This window comes from Myotis lucifugus, unplaced genomic scaffold (assembly GCF_000147115.1).
Source record: "Myotis lucifugus unplaced genomic scaffold, Myoluc2.0 scaffold_85, whole genome shotgun sequence".
Taxonomy (NCBI): Eukaryota; Metazoa; Chordata; class Mammalia; order Chiroptera; family Vespertilionidae; genus Myotis; species Myotis lucifugus.
Genome location: NW_005871133.1, coordinates 2,118,408 through 2,132,830, shown reverse-complemented (window position 1 = coordinate 2,132,830; position 14,423 = coordinate 2,118,408). Strand labels below are relative to the sequence as shown.

Genomic DNA, 14,423 nt, shown 5'->3' with positions numbered 1-14,423 from the left:
TGGGAGATGTGCAGGAGGCAGCTGGTCGATGTTTCTCTCTCATCGATGTTTCTAACTCTCTATCTCTCTCCCTTCCTCTCTGTAAAAAATCAATAAAATATATTTAAAAAAAAAAAAGAAAAAAAAAGAATGCTAATTGCTTCTTAGTTTTCATTAGAAATTAAGGTTTTAAGGGTTAAAATATCAATGTATGTAGGAATAACTTTGTGGTGTCCAGAAGGGACCTTGGAACATCACAAAAGATTTGTGTGTGTGTGTTTTTTGTGTGTGCTTTTTAAAATATATTTTTATTGATTTCAGAGAGGAAGGGAGAGAGAGAGAGAAACATTAATGATTAGAGAGAATCATTGATCAACTGCCTCCTGCATGCTTCACACTGGGGATTGAGCCCGAAACCCGGGCATGTGCCCTTGATCAGAATCGAACCCAGGACCCTTCAGTCTGCAGGCTGACGCTCTATCCACTGAGCCAAACCAGCTAGGGCAATTTTGTGTGTGTGTTTTAATGTTAAATTGCATGGGAAGCATTGTAAATAAGTGATTAAAAAAAACTTCTAGGGTATATAGTATGGGTAAACAATGGTTGTAAATTAAAGAGTGGGAGTTTGGGAAACCCAAAACAGCTGCTTAGTTCTTCTGGACTCCCTGGCAAACCCCATTTTTTGGTTTTCACATTCCTTCATACATCACCGTGCATTTAAGCTGGACTTAAGGTAGGTGAAGGAACTTATGAGCTGACATTATTGAAAAGAGACATCTTACATTATTGCCAGGTTTGATAAAGTCACTCTAAGAGAATGCCAAATAGGTAGCTGCTTCCTTTCACAGACAGCTCCCAGGAGACAAAAACTTTAGAGATCACTGACTGCCACTTGGAGATTCTGTTTATTGGAAAGGAGATCAAATAAAATACATTCTCCAACCTCATTGTAAGGGACCATATCAGGTGCCTAACTGTGAATGGATATCTACCCCTGACTCTGACAGTGACCTCCACCTACAACAGGCACAAAAGACTCTTCAAGGACAAGAAGCCACCGACACCAGAGGTGGACAGCTATCCCAAACATCAGCAAGGCCTGTATACCTACAAATTCATGTTGAACTCAGAAACCAATTGTTTGATTATCTTACCGGTCTGCTAATAATATTAGTCATAATAACAGTAATACACTACTTGTTCTTTGAGAGCTTTTCTATATATTCCAATTGTTAATGATTAGTAACTTTTAATTCTCCTTTTATGGCTTATGTAAATATTATACTAGATCAGTGGTTCTCAACCTTCCTAATGCCATGACCCTTTAATACAGTTCCTCATGTTGTGGTGAACCCCAATTTCATTGCTACAAATTGAACATAATTAAAGCATAGTGATTAATCACAAAAACAATATGTAATTATATATATGTTTTCCGATGGTCTTACGCGACCCCTGTGAAAGGGTCGTTTGACCCCCAAAGGGGTCGCGACCCACAGGTTGAGAACCACTATACTAGATGCAAAATACAGAAAAATGAGAAGGGTGACAAAATCCAGATCATAATAGTTCACAGGATAGAAATGATCTAGAGTGTTTGTGCAATGATGGCCATGAGACATGACTGCCTTCCATATACATGCCCTTCTTTTTTGGAAAAATTTGACAAGATGATTTCAAAATTGAGACTTCCTAGGAATGAGCCTTCCTACCACTGTGAAACCACACTATCTAAAAGGTTGGTCATCGATGCATCCTTTGGATTGATTTATGACCAAAAGGAGGAATTGTGGATGAAAAAGGGATTCTGTAGTAAGTATGATCAGTTGCTAGGGTGACCTGATCATAAATTCTTAGCTGGGAAGATCATGGTGGGTAGTCACACCCCAAGCCTATAAAATTTTTATCTTCGCTTTAAGCAAGTCCTGTCCATTGTTCTTGTGAATGAAATGTGAATGAAATCGAGGCTTTAATAAATCTGACAGGTCTAGTGACTAAAAATAACCTCAGGGGGTGATCTGAGCATACATTACTATCTGGGCAGGTCATGGTGGGTAGCCACGTCCTAAACATATAACTTCTTCAGTATATCTATTCCTTAAGCAAACTCTGTCCATTGTTTCTGTGCTTCTAGGTTAGCACACCTTCAAAATGCCAGAGTAATCCTTTTTTTTAGACCCCTTGCAAGCATGACCACCCTCAAGAAAGCACTGGGCAAGATGGGCTGGACAATTATAAAAGCCTAATATGCTAGTCCCTCCCTGGCCCTGATCGTGCACGGGGCCTCTAGTCCTGTAATAAGAAACTGTAGCCTGGCTGGTGGGGCTCAGTGGTTGAGCATGGACCCATAAATCAGGCCCTGTCGGGTGGGGCACATGCCTGTGTTGTGGGCTTGATCACCAGTAGGGGTGCGTGCAGCAGGCAGCCAATTGATGTTCCTCTCTCATTGAAATGTTTCTATGTCTCTATCCTAGGCAGTACTTAATGTTTCAATCTTTCTATTCTAGGCAATATTTAATGGCTGATAACATCATTTCTGGTGGAAGTGTATACTGCTATCTATGAAGCAGAATTGCTGGGGGGTAGGGGGGCGGGGGCGGGGATTGAACCTAAATCTGACCAAGGATCTAGATCCAAATACAATTTACAGGAAATACAGAGGACAGAAGAACAAGTCATAGGTTGACATGAGGATGTGATCTGCAAAATCCAAACTGAGAGATTCTGCAGACACATGACCTAGTTTCTTCTACAAATAAGCTGCAAGGAAGAAGGAAATACAGAGGAGGGACCTATAAAGGACTTAAGAGATAGCAATCAATATAGAACTTATTTGGATCCCTACTCAAACTGTAAAAAATAAACATTAAAAATGTAAGTTAATGGGATAGGGTGAACGTTAAAAGGTGTAAGACTTACTTGTCCCTGTTGAAAATAAGGGAATAGCCCTCCCCCCCACACTTTGTTTCAAAATTTCTCTTTCTGTCCTTTTCAAATGTATATAAATCTTTATAATGACTAAAGGAGCCCCAAGAATGTTTCCTCAAGGATCTGGGAACCATCTTTTTGAAATGCAAACATCTAGCCCTCTTTTCCCAGTTCCTATGGGAGAGTAATAGGCTAACTTCTGTGGGCACAAAATATAAGAATTCTTTAAAAGTTATCCACAAGCCCTAACTGGTTTGGCTCAGTGGATAGAGCATTGGCCTGCAGACTCATGGGTCTCAGGTTCGATTCCGGTCAAGGGCATGTACCTTAGTTGTGGGCACATACCCAGTAGGGAGTGTGCACGAGGCAGCTGATCGATATTTCTCTCTCATCGATGTTTCTAACTCTATCCCTCTTCATTGCTCTCTGTAAAAAATCAATAAAATATATATTTTTTTAAAAAAGTTATCCACAATACCTTTACCACACCTAAAAGGTGGAGGGTGCCTTGCTCCAATATGTAAAACTGCCTCCCCTGTTAAGATGAAAAGTCTGTTTACCCTTCAGATAAATGGAATCAACTAACACAGGTGGTCACTCCAATTTCTTTAAGTTAGGAGGCACTATATGTGACAAAAGATGCTATCAAGTTCTCTTACTGGAGGACTAGTTATCATTTATCTTGAAAACATCTACTGTCTTGCACCTTCTTGGCTATATAAATGAGTGAGATTTCTTTATCTTTGTAATCTTTTAGCAGATCGCCTGATTTAATGCTCATTCAATATAAACTGTTTTCTTTCTCTACTTCTTGGAGAGGTTTTCTCAGTTGGGGAGGTTTTTAAAAAATTATATTTCCCCAACACTGGGTATTTGATATTAACTTATTTTATGTGAGGTAAAGGTATTGTGGATAAGTTTTAAAGAATTCTTGTATTTTGGAGATAATGAAATATTTGCAGATGAAACAATATGATGTTTGTGATTTGCTTCAAAAGGTATGGAGGTAGAATGAAAAACATTCCTGTGTACTGATGATTGATGTTGGGTGATATATGTATTAAATTCATTATGCTACCATCTCTACTATTGTTATGTTTGAACACTTCCATAATAAAAAGAGAAGATGCATGGAAGCCAGCTGGCATACAGGTATGGAGCTGGGAGGGGAAACAAGTGCAGAAAATTACAGGCCAATATCTGATGAACACAGATGCAGAAATCTTCAACAAAATACTAGCAAATCGAATACAACAATACATTAAAAAGATAATGCATCATGATTAAGTGGGGTTCATTCCAGGGATGCAAGGATGATTCAACATATGCAAATCACTTAATGTAATACACACATTAACAAAATAAAAGATAAAAGTCACATGGTCTCATCAATAGATGTAGGAAAAGCATTTGACAAGATACAACACCCACTTATAATTAAAACACTCAATACAATGGGTATAGAAGGAAAGTACCTGAACATAATAAAGGCCATATATGACAAACCCTCAGCTAATATGCTCAATAGTGAAAAACTGAAAGCTTTTCCTCTAAGATCAGGAATAAGATAAGAATGCCCACTTGTGCCACTGTTATTCAACATAGTACTAGGAAGTCCTAGCCAGAGCAATTAGGCAAGAGAAAGAAAAAAAGGGCATCCAAATTGGGAATGAAGAAGTAAAACTGTCACTATTTTCAGATGACATGATTCTATATAGAGAAAACCCTAAAGACTCCACCCAAAAGATGATTAGAAGCAATAAACAAATACAATAAAGTTGCAAGATACAAAATCAATATACAAAAATCTTCTGGGTTCCTATATATTAACAATGAAATATTGGAAAAAGAAATGAAAAAAACAATCCTATTTGCAATAGCAACAAAAAGGGTAAACTATCTAGGAATAAAGGAAGGAAGTGAAGGACCTAGTCACTAAAAACGGTAAGACACTGTTGAAAGCAATTGAAGACACAAAAAAATCTATATATATAAAAGTGTAATATGCAAATTGACCAGACAGTGGAACGACTGGTCGGCTATGACACGCACTGACCACCAGGGGGCATACACTCGACATAGGAGCTGCCCCCAGCCCACAGGATCCAATCGCCTGATTGGGGCCTACAGGCCAACATCTTTACTTTTTTTAAAATATATTTTATTAATTTTTTTTGTTTTTTACAGAGAAGAAGGGAGAGGGATAGAGAGTTAGAAACATTGATGAGAGAGAAACATCGATCAGCTGCCTCCTGCACACCCCCTACTGGGGATGTGCCCGCAACCAAGGTACATGCCCTTGACCAGAATCAAACCTAGGACCTTTCAGTCCGCAGGCTGACGCTCTATCCACTGAGCCAAACCGGTTACGACCAGGCCAACATCTTAATCCCTCCCCCCCGGCTGGCAGGCTCCGATCACCCGATGGGGAATGGGGAACCAGGGGTGGGTGGCAGTGGACACGGGCAGTGCCGGGCCCTGATCATCCCACCAGTCCCCCCACACACAGAGGGCGACCAGTGGCGGGGCGGGGGGGGGGGGGGGAAGGGGGGGGCCCCTCCCAAAAAGGGGAAAAAAGCCCCCGATCCCCGGCCGGGGAAAGGGACCCCACCTGTGCATGAATTTTGTGCACCGGGCCTCTAGTGTAAATATATCTCCTGTTCATGAATTGGAAGAATTAACATAGTTAAAATGGAACCGAAGAACAAATGTCCTAAATTGGGACAAATAAATGGGAATAGATGTCCCAAATAGGTCAGGATAGCTCCCAAATGACTTCCTGAACTCCAGGACTCTTGGCCTGGTCACAGTGGCACATTAGATAATTGTGCCAGAGGCTGTCACCTCTTTTAAGTACCACAGGGAGGTCAAATTACCATAACTATAATGAGGGAGACCTTAAACTATTAACCTTAGTTTACAGCTATTTTCCCCCACACTCATTCTACTTCTGAAGAAAAAGGGGCAAATGACATGGCTGGCAGGGCTAACCAGAATCAGGAGCAGAGGCACTACACCCCTGCCATGGCCTCTTTCATTTCTCCTCTCAGGTTCTCTTTATATATTCAAATTAAGTGGTTACTTGAGAGAGGACCCACTGAGTGTGCCTCCCGAGCCTCACACCAGGTCAAATACATTTATTTATTCCAGAAAACAGGAAGTTTAACCATTGCCATGGCAACATTGATAGCCCTCGACATCAGAGCAGAAGGCAAAGAACAAAGGGATTTGTGAACGTTAACCTCTCCGTGGGTCTTTTCTCCCTTGAAACTCACCCATACTGCTTATTTGAAAGTGCTCGAAGAGCTTGAGTTTTTTTGGTACTATTTCTGAATAGAGCTTTGGAACTTCTCTGTACTTTACTCTAACATGTTCCTGGAGATTAGCCCAACCCCAGGCTGGAAATCTGCTGAGTGCCACAATCTTATTAATATGCAGTGAGATTCTATTTCTGACCACGCACCAGCAGTCTGGCTACCAATTGGGCTACCAATCAGCTACAAGGTAAGAATATAAATGATAAAACTAAAAATATTTTTTTTAATGAAAGGGAAACCCAAATAAATCAAAGCTTCACCATCACTTTAGGTTGAGAGTTTACAGAGGAAGCATTATGGTATTTAAGGGAGAACAGCTGCCCCAGGGTGGAGTGGAAAAATACCATGAGCTGGGACAGGAAAGGAGGTCTAAGGCTGAGGAGGAGAGGCTGCTACAAATGTGCCCCTCCCCCTCGTTCAGCAGCCTCAACTGAATACTGTCTCCTGTGTGAGAGGCTGAAAAAGGATTCTTGTCAAGAGTCTCAAGGCAGAATCCAGCAATGAGCAGGCAATTCGAGCAAGGCCAGGCCTAGTTTATCAGATGGGCTGCACAGGTTTATCCAGTATTAAAAAACAGTGATTGCCAGAGACTGCTTTTTTAAAAGGCAGAATGTGTATAGCTGATATAAAGGGACAGTATCCTCATTTATAAGAGAGAATAAAAACCTCCTCCATTAGGTAATGTGTGACACATTAACACTAAATCTTACCAATTTATCTTTCTTCTTTGGTGGTGAACTTGGAGAGTAAATAAAAGGATTAAGAAAGAGACCCTATTGCCCTAGCCCAGTGGTTCTCAACGTGTGGGTCACGACCCCTTTGGCGGTCGAATGACCCTTTCACAGGGGTCGCCTAAGACCATCCTGCATATCAGATATTTACATTAGGATTCATAACAGTAGCAACATTACAGTTATGAAGTAGCAACGAAAATAATTTTATGGTTGGGTCACAACATGAGGAACTGTATTTAAAGGGCCAGAAGGTTGAGAACCACTGTGCCAGTTTGGCTCAGTGAATAGAGTGTTGGCCTGTGGACTGAAGGGTGCTGGGTTGTAGGCTCCATCTCCAGTGTGGGGTGTGCAGGAGGCAGCCGATGAATGATTTTCTCTCATCATTGATGTTTCTGTCTGTCTCTCTCCCTCCCTTCCTCTCTGAAATCAATAAAATATATTTAAAAGAAAAGAAAGAGACCCTATTGCCCAGCCAGCATGGCTCAATGGTTGAGAGTTGACCTATGAACCAGGAGGTCACGGTTCGATTCCTGGTCGGGGCACATGCTCACCTAGATTCTGTATTACTATTATCAGGATCTATAGCTTCTTGCTGCCATGCCTTTTGCACTTACAACTCTGGAAAAGATATATGAATGGAGAAAATGGCCCCTAACATCCACTAGAAACACTCGGGTTGGCTATAAGGAAGAACCTTCCTACCATAAAGGTAATGGAATTTGATGTCCTATTACTAAAAAAAGGGTTCTCCATTACTACATAAATGGCATTTATCGCTGAGTTCCATTGACTTCTGCTCCTGTAAATTTTGAGTGCCATATAAGAATGCTACTTTACTTTTGATTACCTGGGGTGTTTGTGAAAAGCACTTGTTTGGGTCCTACCTCAGTGCCAATAAATCAGACTCTTCCATGGAGGAGCCTAGGAATCAGTATTTTTAACAAATAGCCCAAGTGATTTTCATAATCAGGAAAGTTTGGAAAACACTAATCTAAGGCTCTGCTTATAGTAATATAAAGCTATTAATCCTCGGGAAGAAATGGATGATTCAAAGAGGGAAACTGGCTAGACAGATGAGTCATACGCACCTCATGAGTGAGTTAGGAAAGTCAGAATTTTAGGGGGAAAGACTGACTGTATAGAGTTGGAGCTAGCATTCTTAGCACCACTTTGTAGTCATTAGCGGCTTGTTCCAGGCCCTGCCTCTCTACCTCCTTGCCTTCCACACACACTTTTTATTGCAACAAGACTTTGCCTGAAGACTCTGATAGATCTTAAACTGCAGGTGGAATCCAATAGCAGACGAGAGACACTTCCCAAGTCCCTGCATGTGAGAGAGAAGACTGAACGGTCTGTTACCTCCCTGCACAGACATCTCAGATCCCCTACTTACCCAAATTGGAGAGCCTTTTCATCAAGCCAGCTTCTCTGATAGCAGCAGGACCATGTTCCACTCCTTTTCTTTTCTGTCACACAAATTACACAATGAGATGCGAGGGGAGATGATTGAAAAGAAGACAACTATAGTTCACAAAAATAGAGACATCTGCTATGCTATACGGGATGTATCCACAAGGAATGTATTCCAAGAGACCCCCATGGATGCCTGAAATCGCAGATAGTACCGGACCCTATGATAAAGTTTAATTTATAAATTAGGCACAATAACAGATTAACAACAATAACTAATAATAAAATAATTATAACAATAAAATAAGGGTTAGCTGAGCACGCAGTGCTGTATCTCAACGTGATAACTAAGAAGGCTAAGTGACTAACCCATGGGTGGTGCCTACAGCATGAACGCACCGGACAAAGGATCCTGGACAGGACAGAGCAGGACTGCTTGAGGTTCATCACAGCTGCTCGCAATAAGGTGCAATTGAAAACTTGTGAATTGCTTATTTCTAGAATTTCAATTTGACATTTTCAGACCTCAGTTGATAGTGGGGTCACTGAAATATTGGAAAGGGAAACCAAGGGAGGACGACTGATCTTAGTTCCCAATAGAACCCTCCCCAACCCTGACATTCTCAGTATTTTCACCCGAGGTCTGGTTATTTCACACACTTGCAGGGAAGGAGGGGAAAACAACAATCACTGGAATCAAATTAACCTTCCAAGCCCCATGTGTGAAGGTCGAGCGGGAGCCAAGACAGGCTGAGCCAGGTGAGGATCTGGTGGTTGGTGTACGTGGCTGGCAGGGGCCAGGCCCCTGGCTTCTCTACCAGTGAGCTCCCAGGGCTGCGGGTTTCTTTCACGAAGAGAGAACAAACAGCCCCTCCCGTCCTGCCGACGCTAGAGCGGCCAGCGCCAATTTCCTTCCCAGTTTAATGCTCTGAGAACGAATCCTGAATTCTTAGAAATCGCTCCCTTTCGCCTCCACTCTCTATTTTACACAGCGGATTCCTGCCGGTTTCTCCTCCTCCAGCCCCTCCACGGACTCCTCTCCCTCCTTTCCGCTCCTCCATCACCCTCAGCGCGACCCACCACTTCCTCGCTCCGCCCGGGGAGGCCGCGGAAACCCGCCAGCTCGGAGCCCACCGCCGAATCGCACACAGGGTTCCCTCCATCCCCTCCCTCCTTCCCTGTTTTCTAGGGGGGAAAAGTCCCACGTGCTCTCCCGGTGCCCAATCGCCGGGACCACCAGGTTTTCCCCATCCTCTCCTCGATTCTTCGAACCCCTACCCCCCACCCCCTCCGCTTTCTCTGGTTCTAGCGGGCGGAGACCCCGTTCCCCGGTGCCAGGTCCTAGTTCTCACCTGTCCCCGTGAGAACGGGGCTCCGATCACAGCCACCGAGTGGACAGACTTTTTCAGAACGAAATGCACTTGCGTCCGGAGACGCGAGAGGCTGCAGCTTAAGGACATGATGGGCAGCGCGGAACGTTGCCAAGCGACCGGCTGCTCCGTGCGCTTCGCCGCCTGAAGTGAGCGCCGCCGCCGGCAGCTGCGCTTACCTCCTGGTGCGCGAGCCGCACCGCGCAGCCCCGAGACGTCACGGCCCCGCCCCGACCCCGCGGGTCGGGCCCCCAACCAGCCTCCCGCACACCTTCCGGCAGGCCCCGCCCACTGCCCCCTGATGTCACCCCACCACCGAGCCGGCTCTCCATCCAGGGAGCCCCAGAGGCTGACACCCTGAAACCAATGATCAGGGGCTGGCCATTAAGAGCTGGTTACAACAGGTGTGTCCCTCCGTGGGCAGCGGCCAGTCCTCGCTGATCAAGGAAAAGGGATGGCTAGGCTGAGACTGCTCTCACCCGACCCTCAGGGAGTGCCCTGCCAAGACCAAGCCTGCATCCACCTGCTCCGGTCCATCTCAGAGCTCAAGGTCCAAAAAACGCGCTTACCTTTGGGAACTGAAGGCTAGGAGATCAAATCTAGATCAGAGCTCTCTGGGCCAGGCATATTAATAAAATCCCACCTAGTTTAGGTGTTTCGGATGGGGAGCTTAGGATTTACAATTACTTTCCAGATGTTTTCAATTCTTTACCTGAATAATGAGAACACTGGTTATTAAAAACCAAACACAGCAACATATTTGAACTAGCTGAAAGTAACAATTAACTAGAGTATTAGTAATCGATAATAATAAATTAGACCGGACTTCCTTCTGGAGGAAGCCCAGGTCCCGGGTGCCAGAGGGAAGCCAGTGCCCGCAGCCGGGGGAAGAAAGGCCTACTCTTGTGTGAATTTCGTGCCTCCGGCCTCTAGTATTTTAATAATAATAATAACCAACAGTTTCTTTTTTTTTTTCTTTAAGTATATTTTTATTGATTTTTTACAGAGGAAGGGAGAGGGATAGTTAGAAACATAAATGAGAGAGAAACATCGATCAAGCCTGCGACCAAGGTACATGCCCTTGACTGGAATCGAACCCGGGACCCTTTAGTCCTCAGGCCGAGGCTCCATCCACTGAGCCAAACCAAACCGGTTAGGGCAGTAACCAACAAAGTTTCTTAGAACTTTTAGCCCTCTAACAATTCCATAAAGTATGGTAGCCCCCCTTATCCTTGGCTTGCCCAAGTTTCAGTTAACCACGGTACAAAAAGATTAAATGGAAAATTTAATGAGTTCTAAATTGCATGTCATTCTGAGTTATTGACGAAATCTCCACCGTCCTCCTCCATCCTAGCTGGGCTGTGAATCACCCCTTCGTCCACTCCAGCATATCCACAGATGCATGATACCCATTCATCAGTCACTTAGTAGCCCTCTTGATATCAGATCAACTGGTCCTTATTGCATCATCACAGTGCTTGAGTTGGAGTTACCCTTGTTTTACTCAGTAATGGCCTCAAGTGCAAGAGTAATGATGCTGGCAATTCAAATATGCCAAAGAGAAGCTGTAGAGTGCTTCCTTTAAGTGACAGTTGAGTATGTATAGGGGGTCTTGAAAAATGTCCCCGGGGATAAAAGGGGACTACTATAGGGATTATTTTAAATTCAAGGAATCGGGATCAGAGAAAATAAGTAACTTTCCCGAAGTCACATAGCTTGGAAGTGGCAGAGCTCTGTGACTCCAGATTCTAAATTCTTAACTGTGTCACCACAGCTTGTAAGATTCTGGATGTTAGTCCTACCAAAATAATTTTTAATTGATTTTTAGAGAGAAGGGTGTTAATGTAAATACCTGAAAAATATTTCCTGATGCCAAGTTACATGCTGCTTTCCAAATTATTTCAGAGGTCTCCATGGCAACATCATAACTCCAAGCAGCTGTAGTAATGTACTAGTAAGGCAGCATATTTAGTTTTAGAGGATAAATTTTATTCGTCTCCCCCTGCTGGTTTAACAAAGAAATGTCTTTGAAGCCTTAGCAAAATAAATTGGGTATTACTGTTAGGCAATGTTGTTGAAAGTACGGTCCCAGACCAGTAGCATCAACATTTGCACACTTGTCAGAAATGCAAATTATTGGGCCCTACCCCAAGCTTACTTAGTTACTCTGGGGATGGGGAACCAGCAACCTAAATTTTAAGAAGTTCTCCAGGGTGGGGAGATGTAGGGAACAGTAGAGATGCCGTCAGGGATTCGGTCACTGTTACTGCCACACTTGCTCAGATCCTTGGAATTATTTTGGTACCTTTCTCTTGCCCATCACCACATCCAATTTCTCCCCTTTCCTATGTTTTCTGAAGTTAGTACTGGCACAGACTACCTCAGTATCTCCTGGACTATTGCAAAAACCTCTTTTTGAGCACTTACTGGGAGTCACCAGATTGACCATTCTAAATCAATCCTGCATGTCACTTTCAGTGGCTTTCCACTGCCCATGGTTTATTAAGAGGTAAATTACTAATTCCTCATTATTATGCATCAGGGGAATGAATAGTAAATTACTAATTCCTCATTATTATGCATCAGTGTGAGAGTAAAGGAGAAACACAAGAGGAAGACTGAGTTTTTCCTAAAATATTTGTGTATAAAATGTAATACCTAGAGCAACCATTCAAAAAGCTACATAAAGAGATACTCCCAAACACTCTATAGATAAATCAAATTGGAATTCTAAACAAGGAAAGATAAAATATGTTATACTCATCTTTTTATGCAAAGTAAATTAATTTACTGATCAATTTCACTAAATTGCAACAAGTTTTTTTTAAAATTAAATCTTTATTGTTCAGATTATTACATTAGTTACTCTTTTTTCCCACCATAACTCCCCTCCAGCCAGTTCCCACCCCACCCTCCGCCCTCACTCCCCACCCACTGTCCTAATCCATAGGTGCACAATTATTGTCCAATCTCTTCCCTCACCTCCCACACCCCTTCCCGCCCCCCCCCCAAGAATAGTCAGTCCATTCCCTTTCTATGTCCCTGATTCTATTACAATCACCAGTTCATACTGTTCATCAGAATATTTATTCACTTGATTTTTAGATTCATTTGTTGATAGATGTGTATTTGTTGTTCATAATTTGTATCTTTACCCTTTTCTTCTTCTTCCTCGTCTTAAAGGATACCTTTCAGCATTTCATATAATACTGGTTTGGTGGTGATGAACTCCTTTAGCTTTTTCTTATCTGTGAAGCTCTTTATCTGACCTTCACTTCTGAATGATAGCTTTGCTGGATAAAGTAGTCTTGGTTGTAGGTTCTTGGTATTCATCACTTTGAATATTTCTTGCCACTCCCTTCTGGCCTGCAAAGTTTCTGTTGAGAAATCAGCTGACAGTCATATGGGTACTCCCTTGTACGTAACTGATTTTCTTTCTCTTGCTGCTTTTAGGATTCTCTCTTTGTCTTTTGCTCTTGGCATTTTAATTATGATGTGTCTTGGTGTGGTCCTCTTTGGATTCCTTTTGTTTGGGGTTCTCTGTGCTTCCTGGACTTGGAAGTCTATTTCTTTCACCAGGTAGGGGAAGTTTTCTGTCATTATTTCTTCAAATAGGTTTTCAATATCTTGCTCTCTCTCTTCTTCTGGCACCCCTATAATTTGGATGTTGATACGCTTGAAGCTGTCCCAGAGGCTCCTTACACTATCTTCGTATTTTTGGATTCTTTTTTCATTTTGCTTTTCCAGTTGGGTGTTTTTTGCTTCTTCGTATTTCAAATCTTTGACTTGATTCTTGCGATCCTCTGGTCTGCTGTTGGGAGTCTGTATAATATTCTTTATTTCAGTCAGTGTATGCTTAATTCCTAGTTGGTTCTTTATCACAACATCAAGGGTCTCACTAGATTTCTTTTTTTTTTAATTAAATCTTTATTGTTCAGATTACATTTGTTCCTCTTTTTTTTGGCTTGATTCTTGCGCTCCTCTGGTCTGCTATTGGGTATAATATTCTTTATTTCAGTCCGTGTATGCTTAATTTCTAGTTTCTTTTTTCTTTTTTTTTTTAAATATATTTTTATTGATTTTTCACAGAGAGGAAGGGAGAGAGATAGAGAGTTAGAAACATCGATGAGAGAGAAACATCGACCAGCTGCCTCCCGCACATCTCCCACTGGGGATGTGCCCGCAACCCAGGTACATGCCCTTGACCGGAATCGAACCCGGGACCCTTCAGTCCGCAGGCCGACGCTCTATCCACTGAGCCAAACCGGTTTTGGCAATTTCTAGTTTCTTTATCGTAGCATCGAGGGTCTCATTAGTTTTTGTGAGGCTCTCCACAAGTTTATTGCAAGCCCTCAAAATTGCGTTTTTTAGCTCCATATCCTCCATTTCTGTCATGTTTTTTTGTCTCCGCATTTTTTATGCTTTCTTGGTGCACCCCCTTGTGGTCTTTGTGCGCAGTCTTGTTCTAGTTAAGCCTTGATTTTTTTAGTTAATACTGAGGGATTTGACCACCAGGCCGACTGGCTGTGCCATCAGCTGTGTGGAAAACTTCTGTCCTCTGGGGAGGTGCTAATCTAGCCTTTGCCTGAGGCTATCCGGCAAATGGCTCTGCGCAGGGCTTTGGCGGGGCGGGATCAACAGGGCGGTGGAGGGAGCAGTTATGGCTGCTCTCAGTCCCGTTCCTA

The 14,423-nt window shown here is 42.8% G+C and overlaps 1 protein-coding gene across 6 annotated transcripts in view; it reads right to left on the bottom strand.

Annotated features, from left to right (window-relative positions):
* The window catches only part of ARG2 (arginase 2), a 42,135-nt gene that overhangs the window by 22,923 nt on the left and 4,789 nt on the right, over positions 1–14,423 (bottom strand). The window contains exons 1-3 of one of the 6 annotated variants that reach the window (XM_023755848.1): positions 11,591–11,976; positions 10,308–10,450; positions 8,352–8,424 (exon numbers count right to left, since the gene is read on the bottom strand). In XM_023755848.1, the coding sequence (XP_023611616.1) occupies positions 8,352–8,373 (22 nt within the window). In that variant the 5' untranslated portion in view covers positions 8,374–8,424; positions 10,308–10,450; positions 11,591–11,976. Of the gene's footprint in view, positions 1–8,351; positions 8,425–8,737; positions 8,866–9,074; positions 9,692–9,720; positions 9,914–10,307; positions 10,451–11,590; positions 11,977–14,423 lie in introns of those variants that run through there. The other 5 variants (XM_023755844.1, XM_023755845.1, XM_006091000.3 and 2 more) reach the window with 5 other exon arrangements.